Below are 27,905 nucleotides of genomic sequence, written 5' to 3' on the forward strand. Positions count from 1 at the left end.
TAACTGTATTTATAGCAATCCTTGCATTTGATATAGCACCTTATGAGTCATTAGTCAAGATGTTTTGAAGCGCTTCACAGGATATGTTGTATAATGGTGTGATTATATTTTGTGGTAGAACATGGTAGCCAATTTCTGCACAGCAGTGTCCCACAGACAGCCGTGAAGTGAATGACCAATTTTTATATGGGGGGGATTGTTGGCCAGAACACTGGGAGAGAGAAACTCACTTCTGTTTTTGAACAGTATCTTTAACATCTAATGCCATATCAACCCTCCACTCAGCAGGCTTCATGTCCCCTGTCAGGCCTGCCACACCATCGGCATTCGGGCCTTCATCTCTCCGCCCCCCACCCTTTGGAACTGCATCCCGCATTCCCTCCACCTTGCTCCTTCCCTCACTTGTGGAGTCCTGTAACTCAGTGGTTAGAGCACTCGCTTTGCAAGCGAGAGACCTGAGTTCAATTCCAGGCGAAACCTTGGGCAAGTTTCCTTACTCCACACAGAGCCTAATAATAATCCCTCCAACACCAAAAACAATAATAAATTGGTCATTTTCAATCTACGACTGTTTGTGGGACATTGCTGTGTGCAATTGGCTGCCGCGTTCACCCACAAATATACAGTCAATTCACTTTACAATGTGTTCTGTGAAGCGCTTTGGGACGTCCTCCCGACGTGAAAAACGCTATATCAAATGCAAGGATTATTATTATTATTACTTCCATCAATAATAATAATAATAATCTTTGCATTTGATATAGAGCTTTTCACGTCTTCTCGACGTCTCAAAGCGCTTCACAGAATAGACTGTAAAGTGAATTGACTGTATATTTGTGGGTGAAATGCGGCAGCCAATTGCGCACAGCAGTGTCCCCCACAAACAATATTATTGTTTTATTGGGATTATTATTAGGCATGTGGAGTAAGGAAACTTGCCCAAGGTTTTGCCCTCTGCCTGGAATTGAACCCAAGGCGAGTGCTCTAACTACTGAGTGGTCCACGTCATCAAGGCCAGTCTCAATATCCTCCTCTTCGATCGCGCCTTCGACCATACTCCTACCCTCCCTGCCCTCTACCCCTCCTGATCCCAACCCCAGATCAGGTGCAAATTACTAACTGTCCAGCGTCCTTACACTCCTTTGCCCCCATTTCTCCCTCTTCTCAACCAAAATCACCCGGATGAAGTTCATAACCTGCTGCCTCAAACCCCTCCCCGTCCAGCTGCTCGTCACTCACCTCCCCCTCCTCTTCCCCTCACTGCCCGACACGGTCAACCAGTCTCTCTCCTCAGGCTTTGTTCCACTGCCTCTGAAAAACGCTGTTATCACACCCTCCTCAAACTCCACCCTCGATCCCTCTAATCTCTTACACTTCCGTCCCATCTCCAACCTGCCCTTCAACAACAACAAAATGACATTTATAGAGTGCCTTTCACGTCAGGAGAACGTCCCAAAAGGTTGAACAGTCAGGTTTTGGGGCCCGAGCATGGGGGAGGGGGGGGTGTAGGGGTGAGGGAAGACAGAGAGGTGGGAGGAAGACCAAAGACACGGTCAAAGGAGGCAAGGGAGGAAGTGAGGCGAAGGGACCGTGGGATGGAGTTTCAGAGTGTGGGGGCAGAGAGGCTTAAAGCCCGGCCACCAATGGTAGGGTGGGTCGGGCCAGAGACATGGAGTAGGCCAGAGCCCGCTGAATGGAGGGAAGGGGCAGGTTGGTAGGGAGTCAGCAGGTCAGAGCAGTAGGAGGGGGCAAGACCAAGAATGGCCTTAAAGGTGAGGACGAGGATCTTGAACTCGACCTTCTGGGGGATGGGGAGCCAGTGGAGTCGGGCGAGGGTGAGGGTGATGGGATCACGGAGCCTGGTGAGTGACAGGACGCGAGCTGCAGAGTTTTGGATGATCTGCAGCCAAAGTCCTGGAATGCATTGTTGCAGGTCAACTTCAGTCACACCTCTCTCTCCTCTCCCTCCTCGAGCCCTTGCCGTCTGGTTTTCACCCTGACTGCCCACAGCACAGAGAAAGCGCTCGTCAGAGTCACAAACTATCTGTGACCAGGGCTCCCTCTGCCTCCTCGTCTTCCTGGATCTCTCTGCTACGTTCGACGCAGCCAACCGCTCCATCGTCCACCACTGCCTCTCCTCCCTCACCTTAGTGGGACCGCACTCTCATGGTTCGAGTCCGACTTAATCAACTGCCTCCATTTCATCTCGGCAAATGGTTTCTCCTCCCACCCCTGCCCGGTCACCTGGGGGTACCCCAGGGCTCCATCCTTGGCCTCTCTTTTCCTTATCTATATGCTCCCTCTGGGTGATGTCATTGCAGACATGGGGTAAACTTCCACATGTATGCAGATGACACACAAATCTACTTTGCCTCCTCCAGCACCAACTCCAGGTCTCTAATGCTCTATCAGATTGTCTGGTAGACATCAGAGTCTGGATGAGCGCAAACTTCCTGCAGCTGAATATGGACAACACGGCAGCCATACTCCTTGACTCCATTCAACATCTTCAATCCTACAAATCAACTCCTCAACCTCCCTGGGCTCTCCCTCACACTCACGGAACCAGTTCACAACCTAGGCATCCTGTTCAACCCCCAGCTGCCCTTCCCACATCCGGTCCCTGACCAGGACCTCCTTCTTCCACCTCTGCCACATTGCCCGCCTCCGACCATACCTTACCCCAGAGCAGCCGAAACCCTCGTGTATGTGTTTGTCACCTCCCGCCTGAATTACTCCAACCCTCTCCTCGCTGTCTCCTCAGCTGCACAAGATCAGCTCATTCAGACTCTGCCGCCCACATACTGACCCCGCACTCCACACCCACATCTCCCCACCTCTGGCCCCGGCTCCACTGGCTCCCCATCACCAACACATCCACTTCAACATCCTCACTCTCGTTTTCAAACCCCTTCACTCCCTGGCCCCTCCCTCTCCGACCCCCTCACTCCCCAATCCACCACCCGGCACCTCCGCTCGACTGGCACCGGCTCCGCTCGTCCCTCACACCCTCCACCCCATCATCGGAGGTCGCGCTTTCACCCATTAGGCCCCGAAACCCTCCCTCAATTGCTCCACCTTGCCCCCTCCCCTTTTTCAAGGGTCACCTGGAAACCTTCCCCTTCGACCGTGATCATGGACACCTGGACAGTCAAAGGTTAGCAATTGGCTGTCGTATTTTGTCCACAAAATATACAGTCAATTCACTTTACAGTATATGGGAAGCACTTTGAGACATCCCGATGACATGATAAGGCGCTGTATCAGATGCAAAGGTTATAAGTGGGGTGTAGCCAAGAGGGATGGGGTGTGGGAATGATCGAATGAACAGTCAAAGAGTGGGGTCTTGAGATGGGCCTTGAAGGAGGCAAAGGGAGACGGCAAGGCAAAGGGATTCCGGGATGGAGTTCCAGAGGCAGAGAGGCTGAAGGTCTGATCGCTGATGCTGGGGCGGGCCGGGCGGGGACACGTGCCTACGGAGGGAGCAGAAAGGTTGGTAAGGTCACAGAGGTCAGGAGGAGCAAGACCATGGATGCCTTTGAAAGTGCTGCATACCTGTGCTGCCTCTTGAATAGTGCTTTGGGATTTTTAACATCCACCTGGCTTGACTAAGCCAACTCTCTGCTCTCTGCTCGCCAGACTTCCTAACTCTTCCCTCCGCTGGCTATATACAAGCAATTCATTCTTGTTGAAAAGGTAGATAAGACCTTGTTTTTAACGGCTCGTCCAAAGGACGGCACCTCTGACAATCCAACACCCCCAGCACTACATTTTCTGCTTAGATTGTGTGAGTTCTGGACCCGATGTGAGGGTTTGAACCCACAATCTTCTAACTCAGGCGTGAGTGCTATTACTGAGCCGGACCGACACACACTGAGCCGGGCCGACATACACTGAGCCGGGCCGACACACACTGAGCCGGGTCGACACGCACTGAGCCGGGCTGACACACACTGACACACACTAAGCCGGGCTGACACACACTGCTGTATCCCTGTAGTTGGCTCAGAGATGTCAAAGTCATATTGGAAACCAAAAAAAGCCTAGTTCCCATGTTCCCAAGTAAAATGAGGAGTGAGGAAAGCAAGATATGGGCCCATATGAGAACAGGAGGATGGTGTGAAACCCTTGTCCATGCCTTTGTCACTTCCCACCTCAACTACTCTAATGACCTGCTCACCAGTCTCTCCAGCTCCACTATTCACAAACTACAACTCGTTCACAACTCCACCTCCTATATTCTCACCCACACTAAACTACATACCCCCATCACACCAGGCACCATTGGTTCTCTATCACAGAACAAATCAATTTCAGGATCCTTTCACTTGGCTACAAATCCCTTCATGCTTTGGCAATTCCCTACCTCTTTGACCTGCTTACTCCCCAACCCACCACTCACTGCCTTCGCTCGGCTGGCTCTGGCTTCCTGCTTGTCCCTCGTCTCCTTTGCTCCACCATCGGCAGCCGTGCTTTCAGCTACTACACCCCGAAAGTTTGAACTCTCTTCCCCAATCCCTCAGCCTTGCATCCTCCTTCCCCTCTTGGAGTCCTGTAGCTCAGTGGTTAGAACACTTGCCTCGCAAACGAGGGACCTGGGTTCGATTCCCGGCAGGGCGAAACCTTGGGCAAGTTTCATTACTCCACACGCCTAATAATAATCCCTCAAGGAAATAAATAAAATAACAATTTGGTCACTCAATCCACAACTGTTTGTGGGACGCTGCTGTGCGCAATTGGCTGCTGAGTTTCGCCAAGAAAATATACAGTCATTTCACTTTACAGTGTATTCTGAGAAGCGCTTTGAGAGGTCTCGAAGACACGATAAGGTGCTGTATCAAATGCAAGGATTATTATTATTTTAAATCAGGACTGAAGACCTTCCTCAACCGTGCTTATGTCACCTCCCCCATCCCCCTGGCTTGGTGTCAGGCTCCGCCACTGTTAAATGTTCTCAGACGCTGCTCTGCGTGAAGACCGCTGTGTAAATGCAGTTGTTATTGTTTGTATAATCCCTGCTCCGACAGCACATCACATTGCAGTTTTCCCCGTTCTTGGTTCTTCATAGAAAAGTCACATTTTTTACAATTTACCAGCTATGTTTTATTAATCTATCGTTTGCTGTGGTTTTACGGTCAGTAACAATAATTACAAGATTATTTATTTTCTTTTGTGACTCGGTCAATAACACAATGGTGTACTGCTGAAATTGCATGTCCATAAATAAAGTGACTGCATTTAGCTTAAAGCAAGTGGAAAAGGAAAAAAATATTCATATTGATTGGGTTTCTTTGGGGTTTGAACAGTTGCTTATTTTTCAGAGTTCTATCTTTTCCTTCATCCCAATTTCTCCTCTTCTCCCTTTGGAACTCCATCCCACAGTCCTTTTTCCTCACCCCCTCACTCTGCTCCTTCAAGGCCCATCTCTTTGACTGCGCCTTTGGTCATACTCCTACCCCCACCCTCCCTGCCGTCCAACCCTCCTGATTCCAATCCCCAGCTCGGGTCCAATTCCCTGACTGTCCAGCACCTTGGGACATCCTCCTGGTGTGAAAGACGCTGTGTAAATGTAATGCGTTGTTGTAGAAAGCATTAGACTCCACCCAGGGGTTTCCCAGCACCTCACTTGGCAGCTGAACAGTGACAAGGAACAATATTGCAGCTGAAGCCAATCTTTGCTTGACATCCAAGTATGGAAATTTTCCAGCAGGAGCTGCCCCTAACAGTGATCAGAGAACCCTGGCCCTCTGGTTACCCATCAATAAGTAGGAACCTGATAGTTAGTTGATTCATGGACAGCTTTTCCAGGGGTAATAATCCATTAAAAAATATTTTTTTTACTCAATCCACGTCTGTTTGTGGGACATTGCTGTGCGCAATTGGCTGCCGTGTTTTACCCACAAATATTATAATAATAATGATCCTAGTGCTTTATCCCGTCATTGAGACCTCTCAAAGGATATATTGTGAAGTGAACTGACCCTGTATTTTTGGGATGAAACACTGCAGCCGATTACACACAGCAGTGTCCACAAACAGTAGATGTAGTATATTTAGTATATTTAGATTTTAAAAAGGCATTTGACAAAGTGCCACACAAAAGTCTATTACACAAGGTTAAGGCCCACGGGATTAATGGGAACATTAATTGATTGAAGAGTGGCTAACTGGTAGAAAACAGAGAGTAGGGATAAACGTGTCATTCTCGAATTGGCAGGAGGTGACTAGTGGAGTGCCACAAGGATCAGTGCTGGGCCTCAGCTATTTACAATTTACATCAATGATCGACACGAGGACATTGAATGTAACGTATCTAAAATCGCGGATGACACTAAACTCAGTGGGAGAGTGAGCTCTGCGGATGATGCAAAAAGATTGCAACGGGATATAGATAGGCGAGGGGGGTGGGCGAGTAGGTGGCAGATGGAATTTAATGTGGGGAAGTGTGAAGTTATTCACCCGGGTAGAAAAAATAGAAAAACAGATCATAGGGGACTGACCTATGAGGAGAGGCTGAATAAACTGGGGCTGTATTCTCTATAGTACAGAAGAATTAGGGGGAGATCTTATTGAAACATATAAGATTCTTTAAGGGCTGATAAAGTAAACACTGAGGGTCTGTTTCCCCGGTGGGAGAATCTATAACCGGGGGTCACAGTCTTAAAATTAAGGGTCAGCCTTTTAGAACAGAGTTGAGGAAACATTTCTTCACTCAGAGGGCAGTGACTTTATGGAATTCACTCCCCCAGAAGGCTGTAGATGTCAGTCCTCGAACATCTTCAAGGCTGAGACTGATAGATTTTTAAAAAACAGAGGGATTAGGGGATATGGGGAGAGGGCGGGTAATTAGAGTTAGGTCAGGAGATCAGCCATGATCTTATCGAATGGCGGGGCACAGGCTCGAGGGGCCGAATGGCCGACTCCTGCTCCTAATTCTTATGTTCTTATGTAACAGTCATGGATTAATTGACCAATTTAAAAAGAAATGTTTGGAGTGATTTATACCCCCAGAAAGCAATCCTCCAATTGACTAACAACCAGGTTCCTGCTGACTGCTGGTAAACAGAGGCGTGAGTGTGGAGTAAGGGAATTGGCCAACTGGAATTGAACCCTTGTTCTCTCGCTTGCGTGGCGAGTGTTCTAACCATTACTCTATGGAACTACACTTAATTTCTCTTCCTCCCCTTTTTTACAGAAATCCTATTTGCAAGCAAGCGTCATCATTTACAAACTCAGGAGTCAACTATAAATGAAGATAAGAAGGAGTGCATAGCTAAGAGGTAAAGTTGTCTAAAAGTCTGACTGATGTATTGTCGATACGTGCTTGTTCTTGTTTTCTGTACATGATAGATGGGTGAATTGGGAACCTCCACTAGGATGAAGGCAGTTACAACTATAAAACCATTGATTGATATGTCATAACTCTCCCCGTTATGTGACCATTACAATACTGTGTTGTCATGGAAAAGATTTTATTTATTCCAACACAAATAAAGCTCGTAATATTTAAAAAAATATAAAATTGGGACGAGATTTATTTTTCTTGGCATTTCCCAGCTTCAAGTGTCAAAACTGAAACTTTTTTTCAACATGTCTTTGTCAATGCATCCAGAAATAGTGCTTGTGTGCATTACTTCATGAAATGTCTTCACTGTCTACAGTGCTCTCAATGGCAAGTTATGTGGTTTTAGCTGGTTAAAATCCAGCTGTTACTCCCCCTCAGTCCACACTCTGGGGTCCACAAGCCTTGCCTCCTGCCAACCTGTGCCTAATTCTCTCCAGAATTAGGTAAGCAGGGAGAAAGTGCACATTCCAGACACCAGGATATTTCCATGTGTAGGTCCATACACATGTGGAATCTGTGGTTTGGATACTCTAGCACATTGATGGGTTGCTGCATGTCAGACACCTGGCTGATCAAACAAAGTCCTTTTTGTACAAGCAGCAAATTATTTTTGCTTTTGCTTTTGCAGCATTTTGGGGAAGAGTCCTGTAGCTCAGTGGTTAGAGCACTCGCTTTGCAAGTGAGAGACCTGAGTTCAATTCCAGGCAGAGGGCGAAACCTTGGGCAAGTTTCCTTACTCCACACAGAGCCTAATAATAATCCTCCAAAAACCAAAAACAATAATAAATTGGTCATTTTCAATCTACGACTGTTTGTGGGACATTGCTGTGCGCAATTGGCTGCCGCGTTCGCCCACAAATATACAGTCAATTCACTTTACAGTGTGTTCTGTGAAGCGCTTTGGGACGTCCTCCCGACGTGAAAAGCGCTATATCAAATGCAAGGATTATTATTATTATTAAGAGAGTTCAAGATTTAATCTGAAACTTTCCCAGCCCGAGAAACGGGTTCGATTACCCGATGGGACGAAACTTTAGGCAAGTTTCCTGACTCCACACGCCTCTGTTTATCCAGCAGTAATTAGGAACCCGGTTGTTAGTCAATTGGTGGATCACTTTCCAAGGGTAATTTTTATTTTTTTTAAAAAAATTGATAACTCAGTCATAGAATTATGCAGCTCAGAAGGAGGCCATTCGGCCCATCGTGTCTGTGCTGCTCTTTGAAAAGAGTTTCCAAATCAACTCCACTCCCCCGCTCTCTCCTCATAGCCCTGATCAACCCCACTCCCCCACTCTCTCCCCATAGCCCTGATCAACCCCACTCCCCCACTCTCTCCCCATAGCCCTGATCAGCCCCACTCCCGCGCACTCTCCCTATAACCCTGATCAACCCCACTCCCCGCTCTCTCCCCATAGCCCTGATCAGCCCCACTCCCCCGCGCTCTCCCCAGGCAGAGGGCGAAACCTTGGGCAAATTTCCTTACTCCACACAGAGCCTAATAATAATCCCTCCAAAACCAAAAACAATAATAAATTGGTCATTTTCAATCTACGACTGTTTGTGGGACATTGCTGTGCGCAATTGGCTGCCGCGTTCGCCCACAAATATACAGTCAATTCACTTTACAGTGTGTTCTGTGAAGTGCTTTGGGACGTCCTCCCGACGTGAAAAGCGCTATATCAAATGCAAGGATTATTATTATTAATGCATTCCAGATCCCAACAACTCGCTGTGTGAAAACATTTCTCCTCCCCTCCCCTCCGTTTCTTTTTAACAACTATTTTAAATTGGAGCCCTCGGGTTACCGACCCACCTCCAGTGGGAATAGTTTCTCCTGTTCACCCTATCGAATCCCCTCATCATTTTGAAGACTTCCATTATGTCTCCTCTTAACCCTCTCTGCTCCCAGGAGAATAATCCTGGCTTCTCTCACCTCTCCTGATAACTGAAGCCCCTCATTCCTGGTACCATCCTGGTCAATCTCCTTTGCACCCTCTCAAATGCCTTGACACCCTTCCTAAGTGTGGGGCCCAGAACTGAACACAGTCTCTCGCTGAGGCCCCACCAGTGTCTTATATAAAGGTTCATCATAACTTCCTGACTCGTGTATTCTATGCCCTATTTATAAAGCCGAGTATCCCGTCTGCTTTTTTAACAGCTTTATCTGCCTGTCCGCCATCTTCAAAGGTTTACTATATGACCCCCAGGTCTCTCTGTTCCTTCACCCCCTTTAGGATTGTACCATCGGCTTATATTGCCTCTCCTCATTCTTCCTCACAAAATGCATCACGTCACATTTCTCCACATTACAACAACAATAACAAGATTCCATGTGTATAGCGCCTTTCACATCAGGAGGACGTCCCAAGGCGCTTGGACAGTAACAGCATTTCAGACCCGAGCTGGGGTCAGGGGAGGAAGGGAAGGGAGCGGAAGGGGGGGGTGGCCGATGGCATGGTCAAAGAGGAGGGTCTTGAGGGGGGACTTGAAGGAGGCTAAGGAGGGGGCGAGGCAGAGTGACTGAGAGATAGCATTCCAGAGGTTGGGGGCAGAGTGGCTGAAGGCTCTCCCGCCACTGGTGGGGCGGGTGGGTCGGGGGACATGGAGCAGCCAGAGCCGGCTGAGCGGAGGGAATGGGCGGGTTGGTAGGGGGTTAGGAGGTCACAGAGGTAGGGTGGGGCGAGGCCATGGAGGGCTTTGTAGGTGAGGATCAGGATCTTGAACTGGATTCTCTGAAGGATAGGGAGCCAATGGAGTCGGGCGAGAGTGGGGGAGATGGAGTCACAGTGTTTGGTGGGGGCGAGAGTGGGAGAGATGGGATCACGGAGTTTGGTGCAGGAGAGGACACGGGCTGCAGAGTTAGTTCTGGATTATGTGCAGCTGTGGAGGGAGGAGTTGGGAAGGCCGACACACAGGCGTTTGCATAGTCGAGCCTGGAGGTGATGAAGGCATGAACAAGAGTTTCAGCGCCTGAGGGGTGAGGTAGTGGCGGAGTTGGGTGATGTTACGGAGGTGAGGGAAGGCAGAGCGGGTCATGGCTTGAATATGGGGGAGAAAAGACAGTTGAGGGTCAAATAAGACACCCAGGTTCCTGACTGGCCGGTGAGTTGTAGTGAGCAAACATTAAACTTCATCTGCCACGTGTCTGCCCATGTTACCAGTCTGTTTATGTCCTCTTGCAGTTTGTTACTATCCTCCTCACTGTTTACTACTTTTCCTCGCTTAGTATCATCTGCAAACTTGGAAATCCCTATACCCAAGTCCAGGTCATTTATATAGGTCGAAGCCAAAAATCCACGAATGTTTGTGGAACGCTGCCATACGCAATTGGCTGCTGCATTTTGCCTAAAAAATATGAAGTCAATTCACTTTCGAGTATATCCCATGAAGCGCTTTGAGAGATGTGAAGGCGCCATCTTAATTACAAGGCTTATTATTAAGATGTATAATGTCATGTTGGAGTAGAGGAGAGTCAAAATGTTAATGATAGCCTCAGTGATTGGGGTAAAGAAACCCCCATGGTCACTTTAGGGAGCTGGGGAATAAGGTGCAACAGAGCTCAGCAGAGCAGTAGATTATTGTGCAATTGGAGTCACAATGGGCAATAACCATAAAGAAACTCAAAAAAATACCAGAAACAGATGGAGGTTTCAGTAGTCTGATGTTGGTAACATTAGTCTGACTTGATGTGTTAAAACTGATATGGTGTTCATGTTTTTTATTTTGTGATGTGCTTTGAGAGAGCTTATTTTAAGTAATGCTATATAAATGTAAATTATTATTAATTTTCCTTCACATGTAACATCAGGAAATCCTGTTATAACACACTTTGATATAGAATTACATAGACTGAAACTTCACACAACCCTGCTACTCCCCTCCTGTTGCCCTCTCCTATTCCCTTCTCCTACTACCCTCTTCTACTCCCCTCTCTCATTCCCCTCTCTCATTCCCCTCTCCCATTCCCCTCTCCCATTCCCCTCTCCTACTCCCATCTCCCATTCCCCTCTCCCATTCCCCTCTCCCATTCCCCTCTCCTATTCCCCTCTCCTATTCTCTTGTCCCACATATACCCATCAAGCTTTCTTGTTTTTTAACCTTTAACTTCACGCTTCTTGCTCCACCACTGCTGAGTTTCCCTCCTCTCCTCTCACAGCCTCTCCCTCCACATGAACTCCGCCACTCACATGCATGGCCACCCGCTAGACCCGGTGATCCCCAGGGGCCTTCCCATCTCTGATGTCACCATCACTGACAATGACATTTCATCCCGTAACTTCTCCATCCCCCTCACTGTCACCTACCCCACGTGCATCTCCTATCGCCCCTGGAGAAAAATTCCCCTCCATGCCCACTTGGCTACCCTGGAGACATTTGTACTCCTACCCCTCTGGCTCTCTTCCTGCAATGAGCTACCCTCCTTGGTCACCCTTCTAAACAACTCCCTGTCGGCCATCCTCGGCGCACTTGCCCCTGTCATTTCCCACACCGCCTCCTACTCGCACAAATCCCCCTGGTACACCAGCCACCTCCACTCCCTCAAATCTCAGTTGAGTTCTGCCGAATGTACCTGGCGCAAGTCCAAATTAACGGTTCACCATCAGATCTGGCAGGACAGTTCCAAGACCTACAGTACTGCTTTTGTCTCAGCTAAGTTGTCCTTTTATTCCAAAATCATCTTGGAAGCTAAGGAAAACCCCAGACTCCTCTTTTCTACCATAAACTTACTCCTCCATCCACCCTCCCGTGGCTCTGCCATCCACTCCTCCAATACCAAATGCGAGGAAGATCTGCTCTGCTGCCTCTGGCCCTTTTACCGGCATCCAGTCCGTACCTCCCGCTCCCCTTCTAGCTCCCTCCATCCCTCCCTCCGCACTTTTGACCCCGTCTCCCCCTCGTCTCTCACCTCCTTCATTTCCCATATGAAACTCACCACCTACTCCCTTGACCCCATCCCTACCCTCTCCTCACCTCCCAGCTCCATCTCCTTGCCCCCCAACTAACAGACCTCGTTAACCTCTCCCGGTCCATCCCCCTAAAGACAGCCATCATCACCCCTACCCTCAAAAAACCTTCCCTTGATCCATCTCTGCTCCAGCTTCCCCCCATTTCAAATCTTCCTTTTCTGTCAAAGGTCATAAATTGAGTCATCGCTTCCCAGCTTCACTCTTTCCTCTCCCAGCATTCTCTCCATGAACCCCTCCAATCTGGATTTCATGCTGTTCACAGCCGCTTTTGATACTATTGACCTTCTATTCTTCTCCACCGCCTCTCCTCTCACCTCCACCTTAATGGTTCTGTTCTTGCTTGGTTCCAATCCTACTTTTCCCACCATCTGCACTTCATGTCCACCAACGGCTTCTCCTCTAGCCTCTGAACTGTCACGTGTGGCGTCGTCAGGGCTCTGTCCTCGGTTCCCTCCTCTTCAATCTATACATGCTCCCGCTCAGTGATGTCATCCATAGGCTTGGGGTCAATTTCTACATGTGTGCGGATGACACAAACTCTTATCTCGCCGCCTCCACCCTCGACTCCAGAACCGTTGATGTCCTGGCTAATTGTCTGTCTGACATCAAGTCCTGGATGAGAGCCAACTTCCTCCAGCTCAGTGTTAGCGAGACCGAGACCCTCCTGCTAGGCGCCCGGCAGCGTCTCCTCACCTCAGCTGCTGACACTATCACCGTTCATGGTTGCTCTCTTCACCTCACTGAGCCAATCCGAAACCTCAATGTCCTTTTCGACCCTCAGCTATCCTTCAAACCCCACATTCGTGCAGTGACCCGTTCCGCCTTTCCCCATCTCTGCAACAATACCCGACTCCGCCACTGCCTCTCACCGCAGGTCGCCGAGACCCTGATCTACGCTTTCATTACATCCCGGCTTGACTACACCAAGTGCGTGCTCACTGGACTTCCCAACTCTTCCCACCACGAGCTGCAGATTATTCAGAACTCTGCAGCTTGTGTCCTCTCCCGCACCAGGCTCCAGGAACATATCAACCCCGTTCTTGCCCGGCTTCACTGGCTCCCCATTCCTCAGAGAATCGAGTACAAAACCCTTGTTCTTACCTTCAAGGCCCTCCAAGATCTTGTTTCCCCCCACCCCCCACGTCTCTGACCTCATATCCTCATATCAGCCTGTCTGCTCCCTCTGCTCGGTGGAGACTGGCTGTTCAGGTTCCCCCCGCACTTCCTGCCCCACCATGTTCTGTCAGGCATCAGCATCTCTGCCCCCACCCTCTGGAACTCTATCCCACAATCCCTCTACCTCACCCCCTCTCTTGCCTCCTTCAAATCCCATCTGAAGAGCTTCCTCTTCGACCATGCCTTCTGCCGCGCTCTTGATCTTCCAACCTAATTCCATTTACCCGTCCTATCCTCATATGCCTTAGTCCCTCTATTCTTTAGAATTAGATTTTATCTAATTAGATTTGCCGCTTACTTTCTTATACTGATCTCCTCTCATTTTGAACTCACCAACACGTAGAAACAGCCTATCAGCTACCTCTATCATGGTTAATAGCTGCTAAAACCTGTGTGTAGGTTCTGTCCCTCTGATGCCTCCTATTACACAAGGAATTTGGTTAAGTCTTTTTCAATTTCTCTAGAAATTCTGTGATTTGCTCTCGCTTAATCTTCCCACTGAATTTCCATTTGTGAATGGTTCTAACAGATAGCTTGTAAATCTCTTTGACCGTGCCTTCAGCTCCCCTCTCGACTCTCTTCCTCCTCCTCGCTCCCTCCCTTCCCTCCCCTCACCCTGACCATTTCCCCCCTCCTCTCTCCCTCCCTTCCCTCCCCTCACCCTGACCATTTCCCCCCAATGCTCGGGTCATGACCCAACTGTGCAGCGCCTTGGGATGTCCTCCTGACGTGAAAGGCGCTCTATAAATGGAATCTTGTTGTTGTTGTTGTAAATCAATGTGTGTCTGGGTTAGGTGAGCAGAGGTGAAGTACATGATACTTTATAGTAAATTGTGTGAGGCGTCCTCCCGACATGAAAGGCACTATATCACATGCAGTGATTATTAGTATTGTCGTGTGGATGGAGTGCTGGTCTATTCACACTGCTTTAGGTTTGACCCTCAGAAGATGTGCCTAGTGTGGTGTGAGGCTAATCCTGCATTCTGTAGTTTTACATCATGGTACAGATATGTTACTGATAAAGTCGGCCAAAAGCCAGGCTGTTGGCAAGCTTCCTTTAGAGATTTAATGGTTGTTTAATTCCATGCTTCAGAAAGTAAACTAACCAAGTCAATGCCAGTACAGGCCACAATCAGCTGCACTGCTGGGCTGCTTGGACTGATTTATGCTCTGCCTTCCCATTTCTATTTAAGTTTCACATCAATCCTGTAGTGTAGTGGTTAGAGCGCTCGCCTCGCAATTGAGAGGACCCAGGTTCGATTCCCGGGCAGGGTGAAACTTTAGGCAAGTTTCCCTATTCCACACACACACACACACACATATACACCTCTGTTTACCTAAGAGTAAGTAGGAACCTAGCCGTTAGTCAATTGGTGGATCACATTCCGGGGGTAATAATCTCTCCCCCAAAAAACTGGTCTCAATTCATGATTGTTTGTGGAACACTGTTGTGCGCAATTGACTGCCGTTTTATCATAGAATCATAGAACTATACAGCACAGAAGGAGGCCATTCGGCTCATTGTGTCTGTGCTGCTCTTTGAAAAGAGCTCCCAAATCAATCCTACTCCCCCACTCTCTCCCCATAGCCCTGATCAACCCCACTCCCCCACTCTCTCCCCATAGCCCTGATCAACCCCACTCCCCCACTCTCTCCCCATAGCCCTGATCAACCCCACTCCCCCACTCTCTCCCCATAGCCCTGATCAACCCCACACCCCCGCTCTACCCCCATAGCCCTGCAAACTTGTCCTCCCCAAGGGGGCGGAAAACTTGTCTTACGCCCACAAAGTGCTTCACAGAATATATCCACCACAATATATTCTCTGAAGAGCTTTGAGATGTCTCAATGACAAAATAAGGCGTTACAGCAAATGCAAGGATTATTATTATTCTGTTGGAATGGTTTGTATGCAGCAAGTAAATACTTTATTTAGCAGAAACCTGTGGTGTGGCAGTGTTGTAATGTTTTTCATTGTCGCTCTGGTCTGGTCCAGTCATACAGTCACTAACCGGCACCTCTTTATGTGACAGAGAGCTGTTCCTCAAGACCAACGCTCAACTGAACATTCGATGTCGACAGCTGTTGTCAGAACTCTCTTACATATACCCAGTTGAAGTGGTAAGTTTACAGTTTTCTTTCTTTGTGTATTTTTTCCTCGACTTTGTATTTGTTTTCTGCCTCGCTGAGCATCTCTCTTTCCTCTGCTGGGAGTTCCTGAACTTCCTCAACATCACCTCCTTGCAGGTGATTCCAGACAACATTGTCCTGATGTGAGACAATCCTCTAGTGAAAGGCTCTTTATTGTTGTTGAGCATGAATGTAGGAAGCCTGGAGCAAGTTTCTTTCTCTGGTGGGAAAAGGTACAAATGGGAGCATGTGATTGAATTTATGGCTCCTTTCTTTTAGTTTGTTTTATTATCCGAGACTTGATTTTATTTAGTTCTGCTACACAGATGCCACCATAGTAAATATTCCTGTTTGAGACAGCTCCACAATAGAATGCTCCAGTAACAATGTGAGCTGCTGGTCAGGAGAATGCCTCAATAAAACGTTGTGGTTTTGAAGACACAGGGACAGTGCTGTTGTGTGTATGCTTGTACCTTCTGAACACAAGCCAAGCCTAAACATGGGGCACAAGAGAGAGAGAGACCTGGTGCAGAACACAGGCTCTTTGTGTTGAATCGTCCTTTCACTCCCAAACAGTCTTTCACTCAAGAAGCTTGTTCCTTGTTGTTTGTGATACACGAGTTGAACGATCAATTAAACCGTGGCTTGCAGTAATCTCACATGAAATGCGCTATATACCTGTCAATTCGCATTATTATATTAATAATCCTTGCATTTGATATAGCGCCTTATCACATTTTTGAGGCATCTCAAAGCACTTCACAGAATTTACTGTAAAGTGAAGTGACTGTATTTTGTGGGAGAAACACGGCAGCCAATTGCACACAGCAGCATCCCACAAACAGTTGTGGATTGAGTGACCAAATTATTACATTTAGTATGTCGAGGAGGTTGTTAAATGTTAACTGATTTTGTGGGCAAATATTATTGTGTTTTGTGCAGACTGACCAGAAGGATTACATCATATGTGGAGTCAGGCTACCCAATTCCGAAGACTTTCAAGGTACGCAAGATATATTCTTCACTTGACATCTAAGCAATTTTGATTCACTGAGCTGCAGTTGAATGTAAACTCAATGATTCTTTTGGTCAAACATTAGTGTAGCACCATAACTTGTAGTCGAGACGTCTCCAAGCGCTTCACAGGATATCATAGAGTCTTATAGCACAGGAGGAGGCCATTCAGCCCATCTTGCCTGTGCCGACTCTTTGAAAGAGCCACCAACTCTGGTCCCAGTCCCTCTCCCCCCCGCTCTTACCCCACAACCCTGCACATGTTTCTTTATACAGGTATACTGTACAGTGGATAGACGTTGTGTGTTTTGTGGATGAAACAAACAAAAAAATTGGTCACTTCAACCCACGGCTGTGTGTGGGACGCTGCGGTGCGCAATTGGCTGTCGCGTTTCGCCCACAAATATACAGTCAATTCACTTTACAGTGTATTCTGTGAAGCGCTTTGAGATGTTGAGAAGACATGAAAAGCGCGATATCAAATGCAAGGATTATTATTATTATAAATACAAGCGGTCACTCACTCCATGGCTGTTTGTGGAACATTGACTGCCGTGTTTTGACCACGAAATACTCAGTCAATCCGCTTTACAATATATTCTGTTAAACGCTTTGAGACGACTCAACGACATGATATCAAATGCAATGATTATTATTATTATTCGCCCTCATATTAGAAGCATTGTGGGCTTACATACTGAATGCATCACATGAGCTTTCCAGGCATCGCAACAATGCTGCTTGTTGTGTTGTGTTGGACAGTGATAACCTTCTATAATGTAGAGCAATTTTAGGCTTTCCCTCCTTCCTCAAATTGCTCTTAACATTTATCATTTTGTTTCAAACCTTGTTTGTCTCATAACTTCAACTTGTCTTTTAACCATCTGCTGAAACACAGAGAAAACTTAGAATCATAAAGAAATATCGTTTTCGGTTTGAAAAGTGTTACTCATCCAATTTCCTCCACGTCAGAACTCGTGTTGGTAAGAATTAGATTTATCTTTTTCCGAATGAGAAAATGACACTTCAAAGGCTGGGCTGATAATTAGAGCCAGCTTTGTCACGGTGGCTGACCTGACTTGGGTTGGTGCAGCCGGTACTTATTGTGGTTTACAGAAACACTCAATGAGATCAGGCCCTAAGGTGAACATTCACGTGTTATTTTGCATGTTATTTTTGACCCAGTAAACTTGCAGTTCATCCCTCCCATCCCACACCTGTGATGCATTTCCTAAATGCTCATTACTGATGTCTAAGCCATGGCAGGTCTTAATGTGCACAAGCTGCTCACTTCCAGCATTCGTACATATACATTACATTTACAGTTTACATTTATAGTCTTTCATGTCAGGAGGACGTCTCAAAGCACTTGACACTACACCGCTGTCTGGGCAGCCGAGCTGGGGTTGGGGAGGGGAAAGTGATCCAAAGGGCAGTCACAGAGGCACATCTTGATATATACATGTATGTGCGCGTGCGTGTATAAATACATTTATAACAATAACAACTTGCATTTATATATAGTGCTTCTCACGCAGGGCAGCGTCCCAGAGTGCTTAAATAAATATATGTTTTGCGCACAAAATATACAGTCAATTCACTTTACAGTATATTCTTTGAAGCACTTTGAGACGTTTCAACGACGTGCTAAGGCGGCATATCAAATGCAAGAATTGTATATTATATAATATTTAATATCTCTTGAACTGACTGGGTCTATCATTAAACCAGAATTCAATGTGACAAGGATGTAAATGTTAAACACAGACTTACAAGAAGAATTGATGCAGAAAAATAATGAAGCATTTTGGTTTTAATATATAGTGAGTGGGAGTTCTTGCAGTACTTTGCTTGCATTAAAAGGTCACATATTTGGGTCTCGTAGCTACAGAGGTTAGCTGAATAAATGGAGTGTTAATGTGTTTCAAACAAAAAAAATTGAAACCATATTGAAAATGTTACAAGAACATTTTTTCCAAAAGGCTGATACATAGATATCAGTGGTTTACTTAGAATTTTTTTTAAAAAAAGGTTTATTCCAATTTTGATTTATTTAGCAGTAGATAGATTTTGGTCACACGGGAATGTGCATGAAGGGATTTGAAGATGAGTGTGAGGATCTTCAAATCTATCCGTTCAGATCCATTATAATTTTTTTTAAACAGTACAATCTCCTGATTATTTGCCCCCATGTCTAAACCGCCCGTGTTGGATACCCCAGTGATCTAGGTTACCAACGGTTACTTCAGTCGTCTCTGAGTCGGGAGGTTTAAGCCGGATATCGGGACTCAGACTCATATAGTCTAAGCTGACACTCCAATGCAGTAATGGAGATGCGTTAAACTGTTTTAAGTGCCGTCCTTTAGATGAGACATTAACCAAGGTCCTGTGAGCCTGTTCAGGTAGATGTTAAAGATACTAATGGTGCTATTCTTAAAGAGTTTATCCCTTTAATAAATTGGTCAACAATCCCCCAGATAAAATGAATCTCTTGTTTCACAGCTGTTTGCGAGACGTGTGTGCAATTGTGCTGCCTTGTTCGCCTACAGATACAAAGTCACTTCACTTCACAGTAAACCACAGAGTGCTTTGGGATGTCCTCCCAAGGTGAAAGGCACTGTACCACAGGAAAGGATTATTATTGCTAATGTCGGAGAGTGTTTATTTATATTGGTTTGGAATTGGTTTTCCAGCCCAGGTGCAATAATTAATTATCAGAGAACTAATGTGTCTTATTATGTGCCATGTGTAAACCATGTGTACATGTACAATTACAAGTGACCTTCATTGTGTAATAAGCACTGGTTGTTAATTGCATAATCAATCCTTTTCATTGGTTAATTACATAATCACAGGCATCTGTAATTCCTTCTGTGCCTTTTCACATCTCAAAAGGCGTCACAGGTTGTACTGTAGGAACCCGGTTGTTAGTCAATCGGCAGATCGATTTCTCGTAGTAATAATCGCTTCAAAAGAAAATTAACAAATCCACGACTGCTTGTGAGATACTGCTGTGCACAATTGGCTGCTGCATTTCCCCCACAAAATACACACTCAATCCACTTTATGTATGTCCTGTGAAGCGCTTTGAGATGTCGCAACAACGTGATAAAGCGCCAGATCAAATTCACGATTATTATTATTGTTGTAAAGTGGAGTGACTTTATTTTGTAGGCAAATGTGGCAGCCAATTTGTGCACAACAATGTCCTATAAACAAATCTTGAAGTGAATGAGCAATTTTTATTTGACATAATTTCTCTGAATATCGAGCAATAATGTTTGTTATATTTTAGAGTCCAGAATCATCGCATTATATTAGTACCTAGGTTTATTACTAATGACTGATTAGAACCTGGCTTTATTACTGTCCAGCTGTACCCGGTGCAGCTTCGCTTGCAGCCAGAGAATCCAATATGGAATGTGGATTAACACAAAGACAGACATTTGTCTTTATCTACACTCAGTGGGAGGGCTCCTGTGGGAGGGCTCCTGTGGGAGGGCTCAGTGGGAGGGCTCCTGTGGGAGGGCTCAGTGGGAGGGCTCAGTGGGAGGACTCAGTGGGAGGGCTCCTATGGGAGGACTTATTAGGAAGGCTCCTGTGGGACGACACAGTGGGAGGGCTCCAGTGGGAGGACACAGCACTTTAAAAATGTAATTTTGTTGTTGTTGCTGCGGCTCAGCTTTGTCTGTGTTCTTTGTTTTGTTCCCGCCACTTGGCTACGTGTGTGCTCAGTGACACACCCGCCACGGTCAGCCGGTGTGGCCACCAGGTGTACCTGCAGTGTGTGAGTACATACACACGTGTGTGCTCGGTGACACGATGCCACAGCGCCACGGTCAGCCGGTGTGGCCACCAGGTGTACCTGCAGTGTGTGGGTACATACGTTGGATGCTCTGTGACACGCGATGCCACAGCGCCACTTTGACTCGGTGGCCATCAGGTGTAACTGCAGCAAAAACCGCAAAACTGAAAATAACTCATAAACAACAGGAGATACCGGAAAATAAATATGCCCATGTCACTCCCAGTTACCAGACCTTTCCAATGAGGTACAAATCATGTCTCTACGTCAATTGGTTATTGAGATCCTTCTTGAAGCGCAGACAGACTTTGTTGTTTTATTAGTATAGAAGACTGATTAGTACCCAGGTTTAGTACTGATGACCGGTTGCCCCCAGTGGAAGCTGGGGGACCGGCCACATCGGGATTCGATGTTTTGTTCAGATTAAGTGGCATCCGAGGTTAAATTCCTTTACCTCTTCCCGCCCAGCAGAGGAGCGTCTCCTCCTCCCTCCCATTGCCGTTCCCAATTAGTGGCGGCTCCCAGCCTTGGAGCAACATCCCTAGCTATTGAGCAACGGTACATAAATGGAGGTGCAAGCTTACGCTGCAGCTGTTATCTCTGCATATCAATAAAGGTAGATTCCAAGTACTGCAGATATGAACATGCCACAAACTCAGACTCCGTGTAACAGCTTCCAGAAAATATCTTTCCAGCCACATAGTTTCCACATGGGCTATTTGACAGGAGCTCACGAGACTTGGTAAACTTTGTTACAGCACTGATCTGAAAGATTTAAACTACTCCGGTACTCCTTGTTTGAACTTTGACGTCAGTGTGGTAAACCACAACACTGCCGAGAAAGCTTTCAGGAAAGCATGAACTTGCACTTTTATAACCTTCTGTCAAAACCCTGTAAGTGCTTTATAATAATTACTATCAAGTGTGGCGGTTGGTTTTATAGGTATTTGCGATAGCAATAAACAGCCATGAGGTAATTGGCTGACTGATTTATCTGAAGAATTGGTGAGATGCAGGCACAAGTTCCCACATGGGGTTATGATGTAGTGGCAATAACGGAGACCTGGCTCAAACAAGGGCAGGAAGAGCTGAATATTCCTGGTTACAAGGAATGTGGAGTCCTGTAGCTCAGTGGTTAGAGCACTCGCTTTGCAAGTGAGAGATCTGAGTTCAATTCCAGGCAGGTCAGGGCGAAACCTCGGGCAAGTTTCCTTACTCCACACAGAGCCTAATAATAATCCCTCCAAAACCCAAAACAATAATAAATTGGTCATTTTCAATCTACGACTGTTTGTGGGACATTGCTGTGCGCAATTGGCTGCCGCGTTCGCCCACAAATATACAGTCAAATCACTTTACAGTATATTCTGTGAAGCGCTCCCGACGTGAAAAGCGCTATATCAAATGCAAGGATTATTATTATATTACAAAGTATTCAGGAGGGATAGGGAAGGAAAAAAAAGGAGGGGGGCTGGCAATATTGATTAAGGACATGGTTATGGCCCTCGAAAGGGACAATGTGCTAGAGAGTCAAAAACAGAATCTATTTGGTTAGAGTTAAGGAGCAGAAAAGGAGCTGTTACTCTGTTTTAGGTGTACACTATAGACCACCAAATAGTGGGAAGCAGATAGACAAGCAAATCTGCAAAACTCATAGAGTAGTGATAATGGGGGACTTCAATTATCCTGACATAGACTGGCAACATAACAGTGTAAAGGGCAAGGAGGGGGAACGATTCCTGAAATGTTTGCAGGATAATTTTCTGGATCAGTATGTTTCCAGCCCAATGAGGAAGGAAGCAGTGCTGGATCTCGTTCTGGGGAATGAAGTGGAGCAGTTTCAGTAGGAGAGCATCTGAACAACAGTGTTCACAACATCATTAGGTTTAGAGTACTTATGGGAAGGGACAAGGAACCATCAAAGGTATAGATACTCACTGGAAGAGGCTAATTTCAGTGAGTTAAAAAGGGACCCAGCCAAGGTGGACTGGAAAGAGAGATTGACAGGTAAAATAACTAATGAGCAATGGGAAGCCTTCAAGGAAGAGATAGTTCAGGGACAAAACAAATACATTCCCACAAAGGGGAAAGGAGGGCATCCAAACCTCCCTGGATGAGTAAGGAAATTGGGAATAAAATAAAACAGAAAAAGGTGACTTATGATAAATGTCAGGTCCAAAATACAGAAAATAATCAAATAGAATATAGAAATTATAGAGGAGAAGTGAAAAAGGAAATAAGACGGGCAAAGAGATTGTATGAGAAAAGATCAGCGGGTAACATAAAAGGGAACCCTAAGGTATTTTATCAGCATATAAAGAATAAAAGGTTAGTCAAAGGTAGGGTGGGTCCAATTAGGGATCAAAGAGGAAATCTTCTTGTGGAGGCAGAGGGCTCGGCTGACGTACTGAATGAGGACTTTGCATCTGTCTTCACAAAAGAAGAGGATGCAGCCAATGCCACAGTATTGGAGGAGAGGGGAGAGAAATTGGATAAGGTGAGAATAAACCGAGAGGAGGCACTAAAAAGGTTGTCAGTGCTCAAGGCAGATAAGTCACCTGGTCCGGACAGGATACATCCTGAGGGTTACTGAGGGAAGTCAGGGTGGAAATAACGGAGGCTCTGGCCACAATCTTTCAATCCTCGGGTGGGTTGACCCGAGGACACAGATTTAAAACAGTTGTTAAAAGAAACAGAGGGGAGGTGAGGAGAAATGCTTTCACACAGCAAGTTTTTGGGATCTGGAATGCATTGCCTGAAAGGCTGGTGGAAGCCGATTTGATAACAACTTTTAAGAGAGAAGTAGATAATTATTTGGGGAGGACAAGTTTGCAGAGCTATGGGGAGAGCGCGGGGGAGTGGGGTTGATCAGGGCTATGGGGAGAGCGGGGAGTGGGGTTGATCAGGGCTATGGGGAGAGCGCGGGGGAGTGGAGTTGATTTGGAAGCTCTTTTCAAAGAGCAGCACTGACACAATGACTCCTCCTGGCTGTATAATTCTATGATTCTATAGATTGTTGACCAGGACACCAGGAGAAACTGCTCTTTTCCATTTTTGTCACAGGATCTTTAATATCTATTGGTGTAATAATAATCCGGGCATTTGATGTAGTGCCTTATCACGTCGTCAAGATATCTCAATGCACTTCACAGAATATACTGTAGAGTGAATTGACTGTATATTTTGTGTGCGAAACGCAGCAGCCAATTGCGCACAGCAGCGTCCCACAAACAGCCGTGGATTGAAGTGACCAATTTATTATTAAAAAAAAGTTTTGAAAGAATTATTACTCCCGGAAAAGCGATCCACCAATCGACTAACAGCCGGGGTTCCTACTTAAATCACAAGACCATAAGGCATAGGAGCAGGAGTAGGCCATTCAGCCCCTCAAGCCTGTCCTGCCATTCAATAAGATTATGTCTGATCTTCTAACCTAATTCCATTTACCCGCCTATTCCCATATCCCTTAATCCCTCTATCCTTTAGAAATCTATCAACCTCAGTCTTGAATATGTTCAATGACTGAGCACCCACAGCCTCTGGGGTAGAGAATTCTACAAGTTCACTACCCTCCGAATGAAGAAATGTTTCCTCAACTCAGTTGGAAAAGGCTGACTCTTAAGCTTGAGATTATGACCCCTAGTTTTAGTTTTACTGACTGCTGGTAAGCAGGCGTATGGAGTAAGGAAACTTACCCAAGATTTCGCCCCACCTGGGAATCAAACCCAGGTCTCTCGCTTGTGAAGCGAGGGCTCTAACCACTGAGCTACAGGTTACCTATCTAGATAGGATTTAGGTTCAAACATCTTATCCAAAGGACACTAACACTGCAACCCTCCCCCAGTACCACACTGGAGTGTCTGTCTCCACTGTGAACGCAGGTCCTGATGTAGGTCTCTATCCCCACCCTTGGAACTCCATCCCACAGCTGCTTTCCCTCGCTCCCTCACTTGCCTCCTTCAAGGCCCATCTCAAGACCATCCTCTTTGACTGCGCCTTCAGTTACCCACCTACCCTCACCCTCCCTGCCCTCCATCCCTCTTGGTCCCAACCCTCAGCTCGTCCAAATCCCTGACTGTCCAGGATCTTGGGACGTCCTACCGACTTGAAAGGTGCCGTGTAAATGCCATTTGTTGTTGAACTAGACGCAAGAATACTTCTTATGAGTCTTAAACTTATCTTGTATGCAAAGTATGTCTTATCGAGTTATGTCATCAGTATCTATGTATAAAACGTGTACAGTTCCTCATACACAGATTCAATGAGGAATGCTTTTTGCTGCTCTCAAAAAAAGAGTATTTTTCATCAAAATTGATTTGCATTTGAACTCTGCTTATCATGTCAAAAAGTCCTTGAAATGCAGTAATAGGTTTCAGCCCAGTGCAGTGGTTAGCATTCTCACCCCTCAGTTAGAAGGCAGTGGGTTCAAGTTGAGCTCACAGTCCAGGCTGACAATCCAATTTTATAATGCTTTCATTTTATATGTTGCCTTCCTCGTGGGGAGGACATCTCAAAGCGCTTCATGGGATGTGCTGTGAAGTGTCACGATTGTGTATTTTGTAGGCGATACAATCTTGGAGGTGTGTTGTATTGTTGGAATCGCCTCCTTCAGATGAGACATTAAACCAAGATTCCGTCTGCTTATTCTGGTGAACATTAAAGATGGGACTTTACTGTAGAAGAGAAGGAGTTTCTCTCTCTCTCTCTCTTTCCGATATCCAGGCTGACAATCCCCAGATAAAATTGGTCACTCACTTCATAGCTGTTTGTGAGATATTGCCATCACAAATTGGCTGCCGTGCTTGCCTTCAAATACTATCAATATTATATGCACATATGTAATATATAATATTTATTCAGGAAATGCAGTAACTTGTCTCACAAGCAGTGGTGAGATAAGGAATAATCCTTGCATTTAATACAGCACTTTTCACATCAGGAGAAAATCTCAAAGCACTTTGCAGGTTATAATAATAATATTCCCTGCATTTGATACAGACCCTAATCACATCCTTGAGACGTCCCAAAGCGTTTCACAGGACATATTGTAAAGTGTAGTGACTATATTTGTGGACGAAACGCAGCAGGCAATGCGCACAGCAGTGTCCCACAAACAGTCGTGGATTCAATGACCAATTTTTTTTGAGGGATTATTACCCTCGGTAAGTGATCCGCCAATGAACTAACTAACCGCTGTACTTACTGCTGGTAACCAGAGGTATGTGGAGTAAGGAAACTTGCCTAAAATATCGTCCTGCCCGGGAATCAAACCTGGGTCCTCTTACTTGCGAGGCGAGTGCTCTAACCACTGAGCTGCAGGGCTCTATAACTGTACTGTATAACTGATACAATTTTTATGTTGTACGTGAGATAAATGACCAATTATTTTTGAATGAGGGAAGAATATCGACTTAGACCCTGTGAGAAGGCCTGTGCTTTCTGTAATGCAGTACTATTTCCTCTCCAACTGGCTGTATGTGTGAGTGAGCCTGAGAACAGACTCCGCAAAGACATGTTTCTGCTCAGCCCATATAACTTGTTTACCAAAAAAATCTGTTCTGCAGACGCCAACACCAAAAAGCCTTTATGAAACACATGCGGAAGTTTTCATTGCGTGTGCAATAATAATGGCAGGACATTCCTGGCACTGAGAGAAGCCCATCTCTAATTAGTTACAGGTGACACAATTTTTGAGAGAAGCTGATATTTGATGATCATACATAGAAATCTTCCAAAATTTTTGAGTTCTTATATTTACAATAATAATCCTTGTGTTTGCCACCCTCCATAATACTCTCCCGCCCGTATTCTCATCCAAATTAAACTCCGTACCCCCATCACACCAGTTCTCACCAGGCTCTCTGGCTCCCTATCACAGAACAAATTGACTTCAAGGTCCTCACACTTGTCTACAAATAATATAATAATAATAATAATAATCCTTGCATTTGATATAGCGCTTTTCACGTCGGGAGGACGTCCCAAAGCGCTTCACAGAACACACTGTAAAGTGAATTGACTGTATATTTGTGGGCGAACGCGGCAGCCAATTGCGCACAGCAATGTCCCACAAACAGTCGTGGATTGAAAATGACCAATTTATTATTGTTTTTGGTTTTGGAGGATTATTATTAGGCTCTGTGTGGAGTAAGGAAACTTGCCCAAGGTTTCGCCCTCTGCCTGGAATTGAACTCAGGTCTCTCACTTGCAAAGCGAGTGCTCTAACCACTGAGCTACAGGACTCCACAAATCCCTTCACCCTCTGGACCTCCCTACCTTTCTGACTTGCTTTCTCCCCACTCCGCTACCCACTGCCTCCGCCTGGCTGGCTTCGGCCTCCTGCTTGTTCCTCGTCCCATCCTCTGCTTCATCATCGGCGGCCGTGCTTTCAGCCACTACGCCCGGAAACTCTAGAACTCTCTCCCTCAATCCCTCCTCCTTGCCCCCTCCTTCCCCTCTTTTAGATCACAACTGAAGACCTTCCTCTTCAACCGTGTTTATGGTCATCTCCTCCCTCTCCCCGGCTCGGCGTCAGGCTCCGCCACCACTAAGCGCTCCCAACTCGCTGCCCCCCATGAAGGACACTGCATAAATACAAGTTGTTGTTGTTTGATATCACGCCTTTCAAGTTTCAGTTTGACATAGTGCCTTTCACAGGATTTCCTGTGAAGTGTAGTGATTGTGTACTTTGTAGGCAATACACAGATATTCTCGCCCACATTGGTCTGAAATTTGGTTGTAGCCTAAGGCCATTTTCTGGAGACCATGAACAAGCAATTCAATGGAGTCCTGTAATGTCGTGGTTAGAGCCCTCACCTCGTAAGTGAGAGGAACCAGGTTTGATTCCCGGACATGGTGAAACCTTAGGAAAGTTTCCTTACTCCACATGCCTTTGTTTACCAGCAGTGACTAGGAACCCGGTTGTTAGTTGATTGGCATAACGCTTTCTGGGGATAATAAACCCTTCAAAAAAAATTGTTCACTCAATCTATGACTGTGGGACGTTGCTGTGCGCAATTGGGGGCCACGTTTCACCCACAAAATATACAGTCAATTCACTTTACAGTTTATTCTGTGAAGAGCTTTGACACGTTTCAACGATGTGGAAAGGCACTATATCAAATGCAAGGATTATTATATTACCAGTCACAAAGTGAAGTGAAATTAGCAATCTGCCAAATTTTGTATGTTTCCAGTTAACATCACAGGAGCGCACAGGATACATGATATTGCACCTCTGTTGAAGACCACTGTAATGGGATTCCCTGCACGTACCATCGCCGCTAGGAAGTGTAATTATTAAATTATGCCTTTTTTTAAAAGTATGTGGATGATACTCTAGCAGCATTTCCCACAGTATTCAGCAAATCTTCTATTGTATCAAGAGTGGGAATTCGGTGCAGAGGGGGAAAGAGGTGCAGAATTATAAAATATATAATATTTATATTAAAATAATATAAAACATGTC

At 46.0% G+C, this 27,905-nt stretch overlaps 1 protein-coding gene across 1 annotated transcript in view; it reads left to right on the top strand.

Annotated features, from left to right (window-relative positions):
- uvrag (UV radiation resistance associated gene) overlaps nt 1-27,905 on the top strand; it is a 251,991-nt gene that overhangs the window by 121,997 nt on the left and 102,089 nt on the right. The window contains exons 10-12 of the mRNA XM_042334441.1: nt 7,196-7,280; nt 15,522-15,609; nt 16,561-16,621. Of these exons, the coding sequence (XP_042190375.1) occupies nt 7,196-7,280; nt 15,522-15,609; nt 16,561-16,621 (234 nt within the window). The remainder of the gene's footprint in view (nt 1-7,195; nt 7,281-15,521; nt 15,610-16,560; nt 16,622-27,905) is intronic.

Source organism: Callorhinchus milii, unplaced genomic scaffold (assembly GCF_018977255.1).
Source record: "Callorhinchus milii isolate IMCB2004 unplaced genomic scaffold, IMCB_Cmil_1.0 Scaffold4, whole genome shotgun sequence".
Lineage (NCBI taxonomy): Eukaryota > Metazoa > Chordata > Chondrichthyes > Chimaeriformes > Callorhinchidae > Callorhinchus > Callorhinchus milii.